Source organism: Patagioenas fasciata, chromosome 15, assembly GCF_037038585.1.
Source record: "Patagioenas fasciata isolate bPatFas1 chromosome 15, bPatFas1.hap1, whole genome shotgun sequence".
Lineage (NCBI taxonomy): Eukaryota > Metazoa > Chordata > Aves > Columbiformes > Columbidae > Patagioenas > Patagioenas fasciata.
In genome coordinates this window covers 14,138,746-14,154,935 of record NC_092534.1, presented here as the reverse complement: position 1 = coordinate 14,154,935, position 16,190 = coordinate 14,138,746, and the positions used below count along the sequence as shown (strand labels likewise).

At 48.5% G+C, this 16,190-nt stretch overlaps 1 protein-coding gene across 4 annotated transcripts in view; it reads right to left on the bottom strand.

Annotated features, from left to right (window-relative positions):
• The window catches only part of TNRC18 (trinucleotide repeat containing 18), a 55,514-nt gene that overhangs the window by 12,244 nt on the left and 27,080 nt on the right, over window positions 1-16,190 (bottom strand). Inside the window, exons 10-16 of one of the 4 annotated variants that reach the window (XM_065850435.2) lie at window positions 15,463-15,635; window positions 14,612-14,748; window positions 14,021-14,149; window positions 12,013-12,187; window positions 10,667-11,033; window positions 7,750-8,028; window positions 780-1,019 (exon numbers count right to left, since the gene is read on the bottom strand). In XM_065850435.2, coding sequence (XP_065706507.2) covers window positions 780-1,019; window positions 7,750-8,028; window positions 10,667-11,033; window positions 12,013-12,187; window positions 14,021-14,149; window positions 14,612-14,748; window positions 15,463-15,635 — 1,500 coding nt within the window. The remainder of the gene's footprint in view (window positions 1-779; window positions 1,020-7,749; window positions 8,029-10,666; window positions 11,034-12,012; window positions 12,188-14,020; window positions 14,150-14,611; window positions 14,749-15,462; window positions 15,636-16,190) is intronic. The other 3 variants (XM_065850437.2, XM_065850436.2, XM_065850438.2) reach the window with 3 other exon arrangements.

The window sequence follows — 16,190 nt, the reverse complement described above, 5'->3', positions numbered from 1 at the left end:
CGGTGCTAAAACAAGCTGGGCTCCCAATGAAGACATCATTTTCCGTTCTGAAGCATGCTATAAAATCCATTATCACTTAATAAATATTAATAGAAAATTTATAAATGGAGCCCATATAGAGCCGTCTGACCAGGAGCAATGTCACCAACGGGCACTTGTGCATGAGGGCATGGGGAGGGGAAGAAATGAAACTGCCCATTATGCGTAACACACTGAAACTGAGTCAGAGACAGGGACAGAAACACAGGGTTTGGCACTGCAAACACACAAGCAGAGGAAGGAATGCTTGTTTCAAGTCTTGCTGGTTGGTCCCTGTGAGGAAGCTGATGGGATGGACTGATTGAAGGGGTTTTTCTTCTGCTCAGGTGTCTCTGCTTCTCTTGGGTATCCAAGATCAGCTGCATTTAGCACATTCCTTCCCTAAAATGTAACAGCACTTCGCCTCCAGCGCTCTGTCGATGGGGGACAGTGTTCCATTGCTTGCCTTTGCAGCACGACTGTTCAGGATTCACCAGGCAGGAAAAGAGGAAACTCTTGAGGAAGCCACAGGCCAACTGCCCATAGGGAAGCCATGGCTGCAGCTGCTAAACCTGCCATACACGTGACTGGTTCTTCTTTTCTTACCAGGTGATTCCTCCCACCTTCAGCATCAGGACCAAGCAGACAAGAGCACAGAAAGGCCAAGACAGCGTCTGGGGAACAACCTGCTCTCTGGCAGCACAGCTCGGACCCTGTGAACCTTCCACCTTGCTCCCATGGCATCTCACCACGCAACTTACCCATCAGGCTCTGCCGCTCCTCCTTCTTCTTCGCCTTCTGCTTGGCCTCCAGCTGGATGATGGAGAGCGGAGGGGGAACGATGGGGCTGGGCATCGCGCTGGCAGCAAACCTCGCTAGAAGGCCCAGGCCGCTTTCATCAAGGGCAGGCGACGAAAGCCTGTCGGTGCCGTCCATCCCGTAGTCCTCTGCTTCTTCCTCTTCCTCTTCATCTTCTTCCTCCTCCTCCTCTGAGCTAGAATCTAGCATGCAGAAAAAAGAGAGTCCGTTACAAATCTTAGGGAGCTGTGCATCAGCTACATTTCCACCCCGAACCGTAAATTCTCCTGCCGCTCCGTGCTCACCTAAGTAGCACTGAGCCACCCCAGGGCTGAGCCAGAAGATGGTGGCCAGGGACATGTGGTCTTTGTAGCCACATGAACGGTATCACCCTGTCTACCACCACCCTCGAAGGACACAGCAAAACAGAGGACAGCAAGAAGGACCCATATTCAAGGCAAGCAATGGAGGGAAGAGCAGGGTGTTGGCAGAGATTTAAAAAAGATGCCACGCACCCCTTCCCTGCAGCTTTCAGGAGGAATTAGAAGCTTAATTCCTTTGAAAATCCCAACCTCAGAGCTGTGGGATTCCCCTCCCACCCACCACCTCTTCCTCCGTAACAAAATCCATCAGCATCATCAGAATCAAGAGATCAGCATGGAAGGGGAATACCAGAGATCAGCCTGTGCTGTGGCGGGAGGCGAGGAGGACACAGAGAGGAGACGGGGCAGGAGGCAAAAATGCAAGGAGGGGAGAGAAAGAGTAATTCGAAAGCAATGGATTTAGAATGCATCAGGGGGGAAAGGTAGGTAGTGTTGGAGACTAAGGAGTGTTTAAACGCTCTGCCTCAAAACTCTCCGTGCCTCTCATATCCCTCTCTACAGCTCAGCCTAGGGAAGCCCAGCTCAGCACAGCCCAAAATCTAATTCTGGCCAAGAAATCAGCCTCGCTGACACCCGCAGAGAGCAGCGGGCTGGGGTTTTCCTTTACGGTGTGTGTATATACAGCAGGTATTCTGGGGGTAGATGCTCTGAGAGTGGCACATCTTCCTACGGCGCTTCCCAAGGGTCTGTCATGGCTCTAAGGCAATTAATTCTAACAGCATCTCATCCAGTTAGTGCTGGTGAGCGAGAGTCACTGCACAAACGCACATACACCACACACATACATATACACACACATATATGAGCACAGAGAAATAGATATAGGTATCTAACTGCAAAAAGTGGGTCTGGGAAAGTTATTTCATTTCTCTTGAAATTGAAGGCTTAAGGAGGATCATCAGGTTCTCCTGGTGGCTGGAAAACCTCGGCGGTGAGCGGGAGCCCGGCTGTCCCCGCCAGCACCGTCCCCGCGTCGGAAAGCCAGCCAGATGAGAAACCAGATCCCTTCAAAATGAGCTGGAACGAACAGGAAAATCCCTTTCTTTTCATGTATGCCCTCTGGGAGAGATAAAAATGTCCTCAACACTTGGTTATTCAAAAAAGCCCAAAAAACAATCACACAAGTGCTATTTTCCCACTTCAGATTCTTTTTTCCGTGACGTTAGAAATAACAGGAGTATCAGAAAATAGTGTTCTCAGCCTTGTGTTTTAGCAACAAAAGTAATGGCCAGCAATTGCTTTTTATTTTTTAACAAGATCTTTTCTCTGTAGTTTAGAGCAGAGAATAGCAGAACACTGATTTTTAACTGCATAAAAATCCCTTCCCCATTTCAGTGGCTCAGGCTGGTTCCTCGTGATATAAAAATGCTACTAAACCTACAGTCCCACAGCAACTACCAAAAAACCAATAGCCCTGCTTATTCCTTGCATAAAAATCACATGCAAAAAAAGAAATCCACAACAAACTGGGATGGGATTCCTTCCCGTACCAGAAAAGGGGGCACAACTGCTGTTTTTCTACCAAAAAGGAAACAAATCCAGATGAACACGGCTACTGTGAGATGCAGAAACCACCTGGCCGAAAAGCAGCAAAACCGTGCGTGAGTTGAGTGACACGCGATGAAGTATCGAGACCCCTCCACGCATCCCATTTGACTCTGAAATTCAGCAATTCTCAGCAAAATGATTTAAAAATCAATTTGTACAACGCCCTCACACCAGTCCTAAAGGAACCGCTGAGCAGCCAGGGGGAAAAGAAGCAAAAGAAGGGGAAATATTGCAGGACAATTCCCCCGTGATCTCTCCCATGTGAGTTCCCCGCAGCTCCTCTCCACCAGCACTTAGGACTCGGCACGTGCGAGGGCACACGGGTGCTGCGCGATTTCAAACGCACCGAGGCAAAACAGCTTTAAAAGCCACAACGAAAGCGGCTGTTGCTCAAGCTACGGAAAACATACGATATAATAACATACCTGGCAGTTATCCTAACCTCTTTCAAATATACGGTGTCACGCTACGGAAAGACAACGGAAGACTGGCTCTTGTCAGCATTTTTACCAAAACACCTACATTTTTATCTGCATGAGACACAATTTTCAGCCTGAAAATAAACTCATTCTAACACATTCGCAGCACAGATCTCTCCTCCGCCGTCTCTTGCTAACTCTGTGTGCACAGCACAATCCCCGCTCCTCTTCCTCCTGATCTTCCAAGGGACAAAAACTAACAAATGAAACAAAAAGAACGCATCAGAGGCGCTGCTCCAGACCCACATTTCTAAACTAAGTCTCCAAATACATGGTCCCGGTGCCCTGTGCCCACCTGCACAGCTTCTTGCAGATACTCCCTATGTATTTAATGTGAAGCAGGGGTTTTACTCTTACTCTTCCCAAACTACGTGTGGGCTTAAAACGAAGCATGCACAGATGCTTTTACACAATTGAAGCCTCAATTTCGATATTTTTCTCCTGAAAAGGTGATTTCTGGTTAACAACGGGGAAAAAGACATTCCAAAACATCACTTTTTTCTCCTTCAACAGTAATTCTTTTAACACTGAGCAAGGCTAGGGGAAAAGATACTCAAAAATATCCTTTCTAACTGAGATTTTTAAGTGCATGTATATGTGTGTATATCCCCACACACGCAGCCACACGTGTACATACAACTCCACATCCAAACCAATCAATTCATATTTAAATGCTACTGATGTCAGATAAACTGGAGCCAAAGGAGACATCTTTTTTCCTACAATTTTTACCTGCATTAAATTAACAACCAAACCAAATTAAAAATGCTAAATTTTCTCATTGCTTTTAACAGCTAAGCTGCCGTGCTATTTTACTGTAGGAGAGCAGTAAATGAAGATCTGTTAATGATGAACAGAAGTTGGTTAAGCAATTTGGTTTTTTAAAGACTGATGTAGCAAGATGGGTTGAGGGGGGTGAGGAGAGGAAAGGTTTGGGAAGGAGGGAGTGAAAACACACACTTAAAAGAGTCATTTCACATTGTAAACAAAATAGCATGATTTTCTCATAACACCAAGCAGGCCTACATAGCATACAAAGCAGGCTAAGTACAGGCAGACTTTAGACAGCTCCTGGGTCATTGACATCTCATTTCTGTGATCTGTCCGAATTCTGGAGGTTACTGCGTTTTGAATGTCCAATTTAAGATTGTACCTTTATTTTTTCAGACAAACAAGCCAATTCTTATCACTGGAAGATTTTTTTTTATCCCCCCGTATGTGCTGTGCTGCTGACTCCAGAAGTACTTATAAAAAATGAAAGATATTACAATTATCACATGGGAATGGCTGTGTAGGGAAGTGGTTACCCCTCACTGTTGTGTTTTTTCTTGTTGTTTTTGTTTGGTTGGTTTTTTTAATTGGGATAAAATCATCCTCCAAGTCAAGGAAAAGACTGCGGAGAAGAAGGTACTGATTTCTTAAGGAAAACAGAGCATGGAGGAGGAGGAAGCGTGGGTCTTCAGTCTTGGAAAGCTCAAGGTATCACCTATCCAGATGTTTTTCCAAAGTCCCATGTGGCTTTAGCCCACGTTAGCAGTTTCCTCTGGATGAAAAACCACAAGCTTTGCCCGTCATCAGAATGGCAACGTGGTTTGGCCTGCAAGCGTGTCCCTACCTCTCTGGTCTCAAACCTGGTGAAAATAGGTCTTCCTGCAGCTACTCCCACCTCCAACATGGATATTGGGAGGGCCATGGTGACACCTGACACTGGGCACAGGAACCTTTAAGGACAGTGGCTTCTCCTCTCGGACTCATCTGCAAATCTTTTTCTTGCCAAAAGCAGCTCTGCAACCAGCGAAGCATTTCTGGAGTCCTCAAACACACACACACACGAGCAAACCTTCCATGCGAGACTCTTCGTGGACAGAGCAAAGCCAAAAGCGGACAGCGATCATCTTCAAAATTAAAATAACCAAGAGAATGCAAAGAGCTACGTGTCATTAATCACGGAGGCAACACCAAAACATCTGAGGCTGACAGATGACATAAAGAAAAGTGATTTTTGCCTACCTACATAACAATGGTCAAGGTTCAGGTTCATGGCTAGTGACCCTCGCTGAGAAGTGTCTGCCCTACAACCAGCCAACCACTTTGCTTCTTTAGTGCAGCGTGAGAGCAAATGCAAGAGACCGACACAGACATTCAAAGCGTCATGGATAGGGGCAGGGGTGAAAGGGTTGGTCAAGCAGCTGCAAGGAGAAAGCGAGCACTTCCAGAAAAGCTGAGGTTATTAATCGGTTTAGTATCAGGGAAAGCCATTAGAAACCCTATTACCCAAATATCCCTTGGAGTAATGCTTCGGAGAGAGAACAACCAAAAAAAAAACCAAACCAACGAAAAAAAATCATTTGCAGAAAAAAGCAAAACTGTAGCAAATCAACCCTCCCCGCCACCCCCTCCGTGCCCACCTCCCACCCCAGGAGGTTTTGCATCTTTGGTTTCCCCACCATTAAATAACACCCCAGAGGGATTTACAATGCACTTCCCCATTTGTTTCAGATTCCCCAACCTCCTCCCATACCCATTTCCCCTCCCTAGACTTTATCCCATAAAATCGGGATTTATTGTTCTTTTAAAGCAGACAGGTTACTTGAAAAAATAGACAAAGCCAATTAGGGACAAGTTACCTATCTGCTTACCTGGAGCAAAACCAAAAAGCAAACCCAAAAAGCCCTCAAGAACTTGGCACCTAAAAGGGATTGATATCCTCAGAATTTGCAACAGCAGCAAAATAAACAAGGAAAAGATGCGGGAAGGAACGGGGAAGGGAAGAACGGAAGTTAACGCAGACTCTTCATGGAAATGTGGCAATCTCACCCTTTCAGAAAATCCACATTCTCTGAAGTTTTTTGGTTCTCTAAAGAAAAAATGTCTTCTTTTTAAAATATATTTCTCTCTTTTGGGTTTTCTCTGAAATGCAATGGTGGGTCCAGCCCAGAGCCACATCAAACCAAACCAGCATTCTGTGTCTTTCTGCTGTGTTCGGTAATTTTAAGTTTAAATTCTCAATCTTTGGAGGCTGGATTGGGAGGGAGGGAAGAAAAACCAAACAAACAGGTGCATGGAGGAAATTAACACCAAAACACTAAGGAAAATAACAAAACAAAAGCAAAACTATCCAGCCCCGTTTTCAATTAACAGCCGTATGAGCAGTGTGAAACACTAAGAGGCTTTTGCTGCGCTACATTCAGATCTGCCGTGTAACTTAGATGATAACAACTGGGGATGCTCTTGCTTAGCATTCAGTCCAGACGAGCTACTTTCTTTTGGGAGCTGAGGGCTCATTAAAATGACCTTTCCCCATGATTATTATTTAATGAGTGCGCTCTAAAACAGAAACCCCTTGTGTCTCTGGAGGAAAAGTCTCAAGTAATCTCTTTTCCCACTGAAGTACTAACGACGGGCTGACAAGAAAAAAGAGCTGCAAGAGAAAAACTGGGGCGAGGGAGGGAAACGGCGGAGAATTTAATGCAGTAATTGCCACATCCTTGAATGCCGTGGGTTACGTCTGGGCACGTGAAAAAAATTACCACCAAAAAAGAGACGTAAAAACTCTCCGTATACGTTTTAAGAAGTGAAAAAGAAAACTTTCAGGCTTTCAACGGGCACTTTTCAATGGGGACTTTGCACTCTTACAGCAGCAACAAGGAGCAAGCACCTCCACCTTTTATCTATCAACAGAGGAAGCAAACTGAAAACGGAAAACATAAAACTGTGTGAACAAAATCAAAATGAAATTAAAAGGGGTGGGGAGGGAAAAGCCTAGGCTTTATCTGGACAAAGGCAGCAGGGATATTTGAATAATAGAGAGTACCCCAGACTAGGTTAATTCCAGTTCTACTCATGGGGAGTGGGAGCAGGAGGGGGATGCAGAGCAGGATGAAGTGAAGCGGCAACCTAATCGCCTGATAAGAGACACAGCAAGAGAGACAAGGTACACAGGTTTAGTTAAAAATGAACTCAATATGTTTAATAAAGCTTGGTATACCAAATCGCAGTACAAACATCAAGTCACACGGCCACACAACAGTATCCCGGTATTAAAAGAAAAGAAAGGAAAAAGAAAAAAAAAAAGGGAAAGTAATTAAAAAAAAAAAAGAAAAAAAAGCTCCTTCCAAACCTCATTAAGGCACATGCCAAAATAAAGTAGTAAGAAATAAAATAATAATGATAATAATAATATAATGGTGGTGGTGGCAGCAAGGAAGAAAGTGAGGGAAAAACTGAAGGAAGGAAGGGAACAGGAAAGCAGGGAGAGGTGGACACTAAAACCCAGTTGATATAAAAGCTCTAAAAGAGCCAGACAGTAATAATATCACAATGATACAGGTACAAAAAAGGATAAAAAATAAACGTCAGACTGATAAAAGCAGGCTACGCTGCCAAGAACAAAGATGGCCGCCCTGGCTCCGACCATCAAAATGGCTGACCCCCTCGCTTGCCCTCGCCCCCCGGCCCGCCCGCCCCCACACAGCCATGGCGGAGGGGTGCGTTTGGGGTTGCGTTTGCTATAAACTAGTAACCTTGATCGAACGAGTCCTCCGAGGAGTCGCTGAAGGAAGATCCCGCCTCAGCCTCCCGCAGCAGCAGGCAGAAGGGCTGCTTTCGGCCCGCCGCCGCCTTCGGCTTCAGCGGCCGCCCGGCCGCCGCGCTGCGGGGAGCTGCCTTGGGGCCACCGGCCGCCCGGCCGCCCTTCCTGGCCGCGCTGTAGAAACCGGGTGGCCGCGGCTTGGGGGCTGACGGGGGCTGTGCCGGCCACTCGTCCCTCAGGGATCCCTCCTCCTCCTCCTCCGAGTCCGTATCTACGGTCAAAGCAGGAGGGAACAGCGTTACATCGGAGAATGGGGGTTTGGGGATTTTTTTGGGTGGGTGTTTTTGGAGCGTGTTTCTCTGCGTTTCTTTGTGAAGAGGTTGTAAAGCGTGAGGGTGAAGTGGCTGCAGGAGGGGCCGTGTGCTGCCACGTCCCCCGTCGCCAGCTCCTTCCATCACCACAAGTCTCAGGTTCAACAAACAGGAGCCAAATAAACACAGAAACATGTATTTCCTTCTTTCGGTTGGAAATAGATACTCTCCACCTAGGCCAAATGACTCCTGTCCTCCCTTAAGATAAGATCCGAGGAGTATTTTTAGCTCAGGAACACAAAACTGAGGTAGACATTTCCATTATGAAGATCCCCACCAAAGGTGCAGCGATGCCAGGAACCAGGCCACCGACATGAATTACAGTTGTCTTCAACACTCTGACCTAAATCTCCTTTTCTACACGACCCAACTCTCCCAGAGGATCTTCAACATGGGCAGCAGGAGCAAGACCAGCTGCCGAGCACGCAACACATCTAATTCCAAATGTCTAACTCCAAACGTGCCACCCCAGACACTCTGCAGCGTGCAATATAAAGTACGCTGAAATGGAGCGGGGACCAAGCCGCTCTCGGTCTGCGAACTCCGGTTTTGCAAAGCTGCCAAGCCCCGCAGGAGGTGAGAAGTTATCCAGTGGTCCCCTGATGAGTGGAACAAGAAGGATACGGTACCCCTGGACGCAATAAAAAGGGGTACGAATTGTCACCTCCTGGCTCATGAACACACCAGCAGTGTTATGAACACACATCCACAGTGTTATGGACATTGCAGTGGCGACCGTTCCAGCCTGTGAGCAGCAACAGATGCTCTGCAGTGCCAGCCCAGCTTGGGCATTTCCCCCCACCCACCGTTGCCCTGGTTGTGGAGAGGAAGGAATGAGGGGCGGATGTTTAGGAGGTCCAAAGCACAGACACGCAAATGATTTTGGGCATCTGACTTCTGTTAAAATTGGTGGGAATAGGATGCTCATCTTGCCTTTTGGATCTAAGCCTAAGGTTTTCAGGACTCCAGCTAGAAAATCATGAGGTTACAAGGCAGAAGGACTTGGCAGCAGTCCCGCTTCTCCTCCTCCACAAGAGCAGCCCACCAGTCATGGGAGGTGCTGCCATATGCTCAACCTGCCTCCCCGAATCCATCACGCTTGAGTGACCAAACAACAGGCTAAAGCCCCTTCCTTGAGTCTGCACACAGCTGAAAAACAACGTGCCAAAGCTGAGCCATTTCAGCATCAGTTCCTCAGGGACAACAATCCTCCTGCAGACATTCATGTTGCGAAGGGGCACACTTCTACACCAGGAGACTCGCTGGAGAGGAGAGGGGTCAGACAGGAGCTTCCTTAGGTCTAGGAGGGAGGTTTTCTCCATGAAACCACAGTACCATGTGCAAGGGTGCTGCAAAAGCTCCCTTTGCCACAAGCCAAGGCTTTTAGCTCCAGCAACAGCCCATGCCTCCTCTCCCCATTAGCTCCAGAGCTCCCAGTTTAGGAGCCACACGTCTGCCCCTGGGAACGAAGTGCATTGAAGAACAGAACCGCTGGGTGCTGCATCCAGCACAACCAGCCACAGGTTGTGTTCAAGTCCAGCGGACACAATGGCTCCTATGGCTAATTTCACGCCAAACATTTGTTCAGGTGGAAAAACCACTACCCCATCATCTTTCCCATTAGTGAAATTTCTAAACCGGTGTTGCACCGAGAGATACATTTGTTATGCATACAAACAGACCATAAGGGTTTTAACACGGGGCTGAAATAGCTGCAAGCAAAGGAAAAGATGCATACGCAAGTGAGCTAAGACAATTACACAACCAGTCCTCAGACCATAAACTCTAACTCCCTCACGTGCTCTCTGCCCCATTGTCTGCCCGAAACACTAAAGACTCTTCTACCTCTTACACTATCTGCAATTCAGATTTTTCCTTCTGCAACAGGGGTCCCTACCTCTGCTCGGTTGCAGGATCCTTTGCCTTGGGTGCACTTTGGGTTCAGAAACGGCAATCAGTACAGGAGATGCCAGAGTGAAGATGAACACTGATGAGACAGATGGGAGGGCTGAGCACAGTCAGCCAGGAACTAAGCCATAACACTGAAGGGAAGGAAGATGCTTACAACACCAGTGCCCGCTGGCAGGCTTTGCCTTCTCCAACTGACTCCCATTGCAAAATACTAAAGGCAACCCCATCCAACTCAACATGGACTTCCGAAGTCAACTGTTAAGTCCCTCCAGGAGCAGAGGCTATGGCTACTCATCTGACAGGTAGAAGGAGAGTGTCTGCTCCCATCAAAAGGAAGAATGTGGGTCAATTTCTTTTTTAAAACATATTTCCCCATTGACGATCAGTGTCACAGAGGCCACAAAGAAACACATTGCTATTGGCTACCTCTTGGATGGCACATTGGGTGGACAACTCATGCTCACCCCAAAGACACAGCAGCACTGACCAGCCAGGGAGGACGTCACCTTCCACTCAGGAGCAAACCCAGACCCATCTCCAAGGCCCCTTCCAAGAGGTCAGAAACCCCCACCACAAACCCCACAACAGATTACACTCTAAGAAAAAAATAAATGAGGGGTTACTTACTATAGGAGTAGCTGCTAATTTCAGATATTGGTGGTGAATGGGAAACCTTGAGCTGATTTTTGACTTTTAACCCCACCTCCATCTTCTTCATTTTGGCAGTCACTTTGTTTTTACCTTCCTTGGTGGTTTTCAGTGACAGGCCCAGGTTCTTGGCCAGGCTCTTCTTCTCCTCCTTGCTCGGCAGAGCCTCGTGGGGTGGGAGGTACCTGCTCCCACCTCCACCAGTTTTCGGTTTTCCCCCTGAGCTGTCGGTAAACTTGAAGGGGGATTTGAGTTTGTCTTGTCTGGTGAGCGACAGGGCCTTGTCAAGCTTGCTGGCCAGCTGCTCCTGATCCGATGGTACCTTCTTCTTCTTGAGCTTTAACTGCTGAGGTGAAAGGAAGAGACACAGGTGAATACAGGGCAGGTACCATGGCAGACCTGAGGGATTTTACTAGTGCTCATAACAGTCTCTTATGCACACTAGTTAATAACCCACCATGACGCTAGAAAGGAAGAAGACATCAGCAAACAGCACAGCTTTACCTTTCCCGAGCACTACAAAAATCCCAAGTTTAACTTAGAAAAACTTTATTTTCTTCCAAAAAACGTACATTCTTAGAGCAACATGGTTTTGGAGTTCCTTTTTCTCAGCACCTTCTGGTTTTTAGGATATGTTAGGGTTAGTTTTACAAGCTTTTCGCTAAATGACAAGGATTAAAAATCTTCTTTACCCAAAAGCCCAGCCAAATAAATTTGGATTTCCACATAATCAACGAGCTCCAGATGCTGGGATGCCAAAAAGACCCAAATACCTCTCAGCAAGAGCATCAGCACCACCACATTACAGCCAGGGCTGTTACACCCTTTTCAGTATTTCCATGCTTCTTGAAAAAGTAAATCTACTTTACATGTGCTACAGCTAGATAACAGCAACTGTAACTCAGCACTTCGCCTGTATGCATTTTGGATTTCATCTGCAGCTTAAAGCTCCAGTAAATATCTCATTGCCTGAGCAGGAGCAGAAGAAAACCCTGCATTTAAATTAGCAACTTCGCTTTGGGAAGTCTGTTCCCCTCTGTTATCTCGACAGGCAAAGGGGTAAGACAAGCGCTGCTCTGGGTTCAGGGCTGCTGAAACACCACAATGCTCTGGCTGGTTTGAAGGCACTTGCCTCTCTGCTGCCCACCAAAGAGGTCCACCCTCCTGAAGCCAACACCGCTCTACTGCACACTGTCCTCTCACGAAGAGTTTCTAAACCCAGCTCTAAGATCAGGAGGAGTTACCCAGTGCAAGCCAACACCAGCAAAGCAAGAAAAAGATCTGCTTTTGGCCTGTGGCTCCATGTTCCCCATGAGGACACTGACCTCATTTGAGAAGCTGGGAGCTGCATCATGCTCTTCCCAGCTCTGGTTCCTTCCTTTCATCTTGCCACTGCCGCTCTCCACATCCTCGTCCTCCTCTGGGAGGGCCCCTTTGTGCCTCTTCTTCATGCCCTCGCCAGTCTCAGAGTCTTCGGAGAGCAGCAAGGACTTGCTCAGTCTGCAAGCCAAGCACAGGATGGGTCAAGGTGATGGGGTTTTCCTCCCTGTGATCCCCACCAAGCTCAAAAGTGAGGTTAAATGCCTCCTAGGACAGCGGGGATCCTCAATGGGAGCCAAGTCCACTATGAAGTGACAGCAGTTTGGACAAGGTTTTCCACCAAACAGGAGAGCCAAGGAGCCCTTCTTGCACACTTTTGGCCACCAGTACAGATGAAGGTGCCTAGAATCAGAGACCTGACAGGTGGCCTCTGAAAGGAAGGAAATGGTGTCTTCAGTAACAGCCACCAAAAAGTGCCTGATGTGGTACAGAGCAGCAGAGGGAAGAAGAGACAGCTGAGCTGGCCTTGGAGGTCTTCTCCCACCTCTACTTTGATGGACTCTGTAGGTGCTGAGAGATTCTCCAGGCCCAGGGAGGTGCTCATGAGGTATGAGCATCCATTGGGAACTGCCACGCACGGTGACACAGAGGGACAAGGGCACTGCAGGGGCTGGCTCGCTCAAAGGACGGACAATCTGCTTTACAAGCCTGGCCCCACTGCGAGAGGCATTTGTGATCTGCATCTTCAGTCTCGCTTTGGGATTTGGGGGGCAAAGGAGAAGGTAAATAAATAATTTCAAGAAAAAAATAAAAAAAGTAGGTGAGACTATGAGCACATCTTTCACTGCTCCCCAGCTGCCTCCAGTAATTACCTGACAGATGATGAGTCAAAAGCTCGAGACCTCTACCAAGGCTCCACTAGAATCTCTCATACACCACCTCCTTCACGCTACGCCTGCTGACCCAACTCATGCCACCACCACAAAGCCATGGACACGGGCAATCTCCTCAGCTTCTAGGCACATCCCCTCCCTTCTGTCCTATCTGCTGACCTCCGCAGACACTAAACCAACACCTCAGGCCCTGGACGTTGCCTCAGGGCGTTATCTCCATCTCCCCCGCCACACTGAGCGTTCCTGCGATGCGGGGACACGCACACGCAACACGCTCATGCACGCACACATGCACGACTCCAGCCACCTCTGGATGCCTCCGGGCTGCCCAGCCATCCAAACACGAAGAGCGAAAACACAGAGCCACTGAGAGGACAGGTTTTCAGAAGCACATGGTCAGTGGGAGCTGGACACCTGAATCTAATTTGGAGTGTTCAAAGGATATTTGTAAAAATTCACAGTATGCAGGGAGGCAGCTCAGAGGTGCCATCTCTGGAGGGTTAGATGGGTAATGGTGGTGAGATCCAGGCGTCCAAAAAACAGCAGCTGGATTTGCAAAAGAGAAGCAAGCAGGAGACAGAATGATCCAGACCCTTGGAAGACAAAGGTCAGGCGAAACCAACTCCCACTGATTAAGGGATCAGGAGATGAAGACAGCAGAAAAACAGCAGAAAGGCCCTAGAAAGCAGACAACCTGGAATAAGCCTGTCCTTCCAGTTTTTGACATCAGCATCCCTCCAATTAGCTCTACAGCACCCGTTTCCACCATCCGCTCTCCTGAAAGCGCACGAGGACACGCTCCCCGACACCAAGAGCTCACCTATGGCTCCCTGCTGCTCTGTGTCACCTCAGTGCCGCTCAGCTCAGCCTGTCCTACCCCTGCCCAACGCCACCGACACGTGTTCTACCAGCGGGGAGGGAGGAGGCTGGCACGGTATTCCCACCGCAAGGACACGCTCACGTTAAACGCATACGCTTCCACAACACCACCGCTGCCAGAGCCCGGCCTGCCAACACAACACCACGGCGAGCCCCCGCTGCATCCGAGATGCTCTCCCCAAGAAAGACCCTGGTGCGGTGACCCTGCCGTTTTCCCATCTTCCCCAAATTCCAGCCTTACTTTCCACTCTTGCTGTCACTCTTCCCTCTCTCCTTAATGGGTGACAGAGCGCTTGATCCAAGTTTCCTCTTCCTGGGCCTTCCAGGGCCTCTTCTTGCCAAGCTTCTACTTTTCTCGTCATGCTTTTCCCTTTAAAAAAACCACACGCTTCACTGTTAACCAAGGCAACAAAAAGCAAAGGAAAAAAAAAGGCAAAAGCAAATGTTGCAACCAAAAAGCAAAACAAACAGGAAAAAAAAAATAAAGGAAATAAATCCAAAAAAAAAAAAAAAGAAAAAGTGAAAAAAAATTAAAAGAAAGCAAGCAAGAATGGGAGCCAACCCAGAACCTTCGCCTGTCACCAAACTGCTAAACTGAGCTGCTGAAGCCAAGGTTGTCTCTAACACGGTCTCCCAGCTGCATTCACCAGCGACCAGGTTGCCGTGTCACATAGCCTAGGAGTGTGTTGTGCAAAGCTCTGGCGGGCCACACCAGGAGGAGAGGAGGAGAGACAGGGAGGGATGGAGGGCTGGTTCCTCTCCCGGACCAAGAGGCAGTGAAAGTGCCCAGCTGGAAAAAGTAAGAAGACCGAGTGAGCAGCCTGTGACTTACTCGGAGTCCCTGCGGCGCTGCAGCTTCACCAGCTCCCGCTGCTTCTCCTTGTAGCGCCGCTGCAGCTCCGCCAGCCTCATCCTGTAGTCCAGCTCCATCGCATCCATGTTCTCGATGGCCGATTTGATGGAGTACATCTAGGGTGGGGAGGCAAGAGAGGGACGAGAAGGTAAAGACATGTCCAAGCCCCCACTGGACTGGGGTGCTGCACACTGGGGTGCTCTTGCAATGGCAAAAATCTGCAGCCTGGCAGGGAAGTCCTCCAGAGCACCCTCACCCACAGCAAACACAGCCCTGGAGCGGCACCTGAGCAAAACCAGCCACGTCAAGATGTTCTGTGGCTTATGCACGCGATGGTATCAGCTCTGAGGGAGAGCGACCCTGGGAAAGAACCTGCAGGATTAAATACACCAGTGGAGTCTCTTTTTCATTATTTAAAAAGACAGATCAAAATATTCCCTGTCTCGAAACGCATACTTGCAGAGTACAAAATAATTTGTCTGTCTCTCCCATGGGGAAGAGTCAGCAAAGAAAAAATAAGGAAAAACCCTCCTGCCACTATCTTTATTTATCCCCTCCTGCCAAAGTAGCAACATTCAAGTTCCTGCTGGCTTTGTATTACAAATGGCACTTCTGGCGCTGCCGAGGGTCCTGCTGAGATCAATGGTGTTGATTCACAAACAAGAGAGGAACCTAAATCGCACCACAAACTATGAAGGGAAGCACTGGCTTGTTTTGTGGAACGCAGAAGTGCAGCACAAGCTGGGCAGCAAACTGTAGCTGGAAAATCAAGCTGTGGCAAGTGGCTGCGCTGTGGCTTTTCAGGCTCAGCCACACTTGGAGCTACTTACGGGTTCATCTTTCTTCTGCATCCAGCTGTACTTTTTGTTGGGATTCAGCTCTCGAGGCAGCCGGATGGTTTTCAGACTTTCCATAAAGGGGGTGGAAAGTACTTCCATGAGCATGTGGGTGCTGGCAGCCAGCAAACTCTCCAGTGTTGGCCGGACAGGGAAACTCTCTGGACCTGGGGAAGGGCAGAAAAAAAGCTATAGAGGTTCATCTTCCAAGGCTGCTCCTCCAGCAGGCACAAGGAGAAGCTGATGTCCCTCTCTAGACCACGGCAGCTCAAGGAGCCTCGGAGCCACCCTGGTCCCCATTCGAGGTCTCCTGTTTGTACCCGGCCATGGTGCAACTGGCAGTTCCCATCACGTCTCACTTCAGGAAGTTACTAGAAGGTGAGATCTTTTCAGGACCTGCCAAGCTCTTGGAAAGCATCATCTGAAGCTACTGGGGCCTCTTGTGCCAAATCCCAACAGACTGCAGACTCAGTGCCTGCCAGAAGGGTGTTACCCTGGCAGCTCTCGGCAAGTGGGGCTCCCTTTCCATTGTACATACCGCAAACCGTCTAGACATGGCGAGGGCCTTTGGAAGGGGAGAGCAGTGCAAAAGCCACACGTAGCTCCAGCCTACTGCGACAAAAACCCTGCTCCAAACCCATCCGAAGTACCAACCGCTCCCACAACTCAGGGCAATACTCTCCTTGCTGCCTGGTTGAGGTTGCAAGAGATCCCACCTCTGC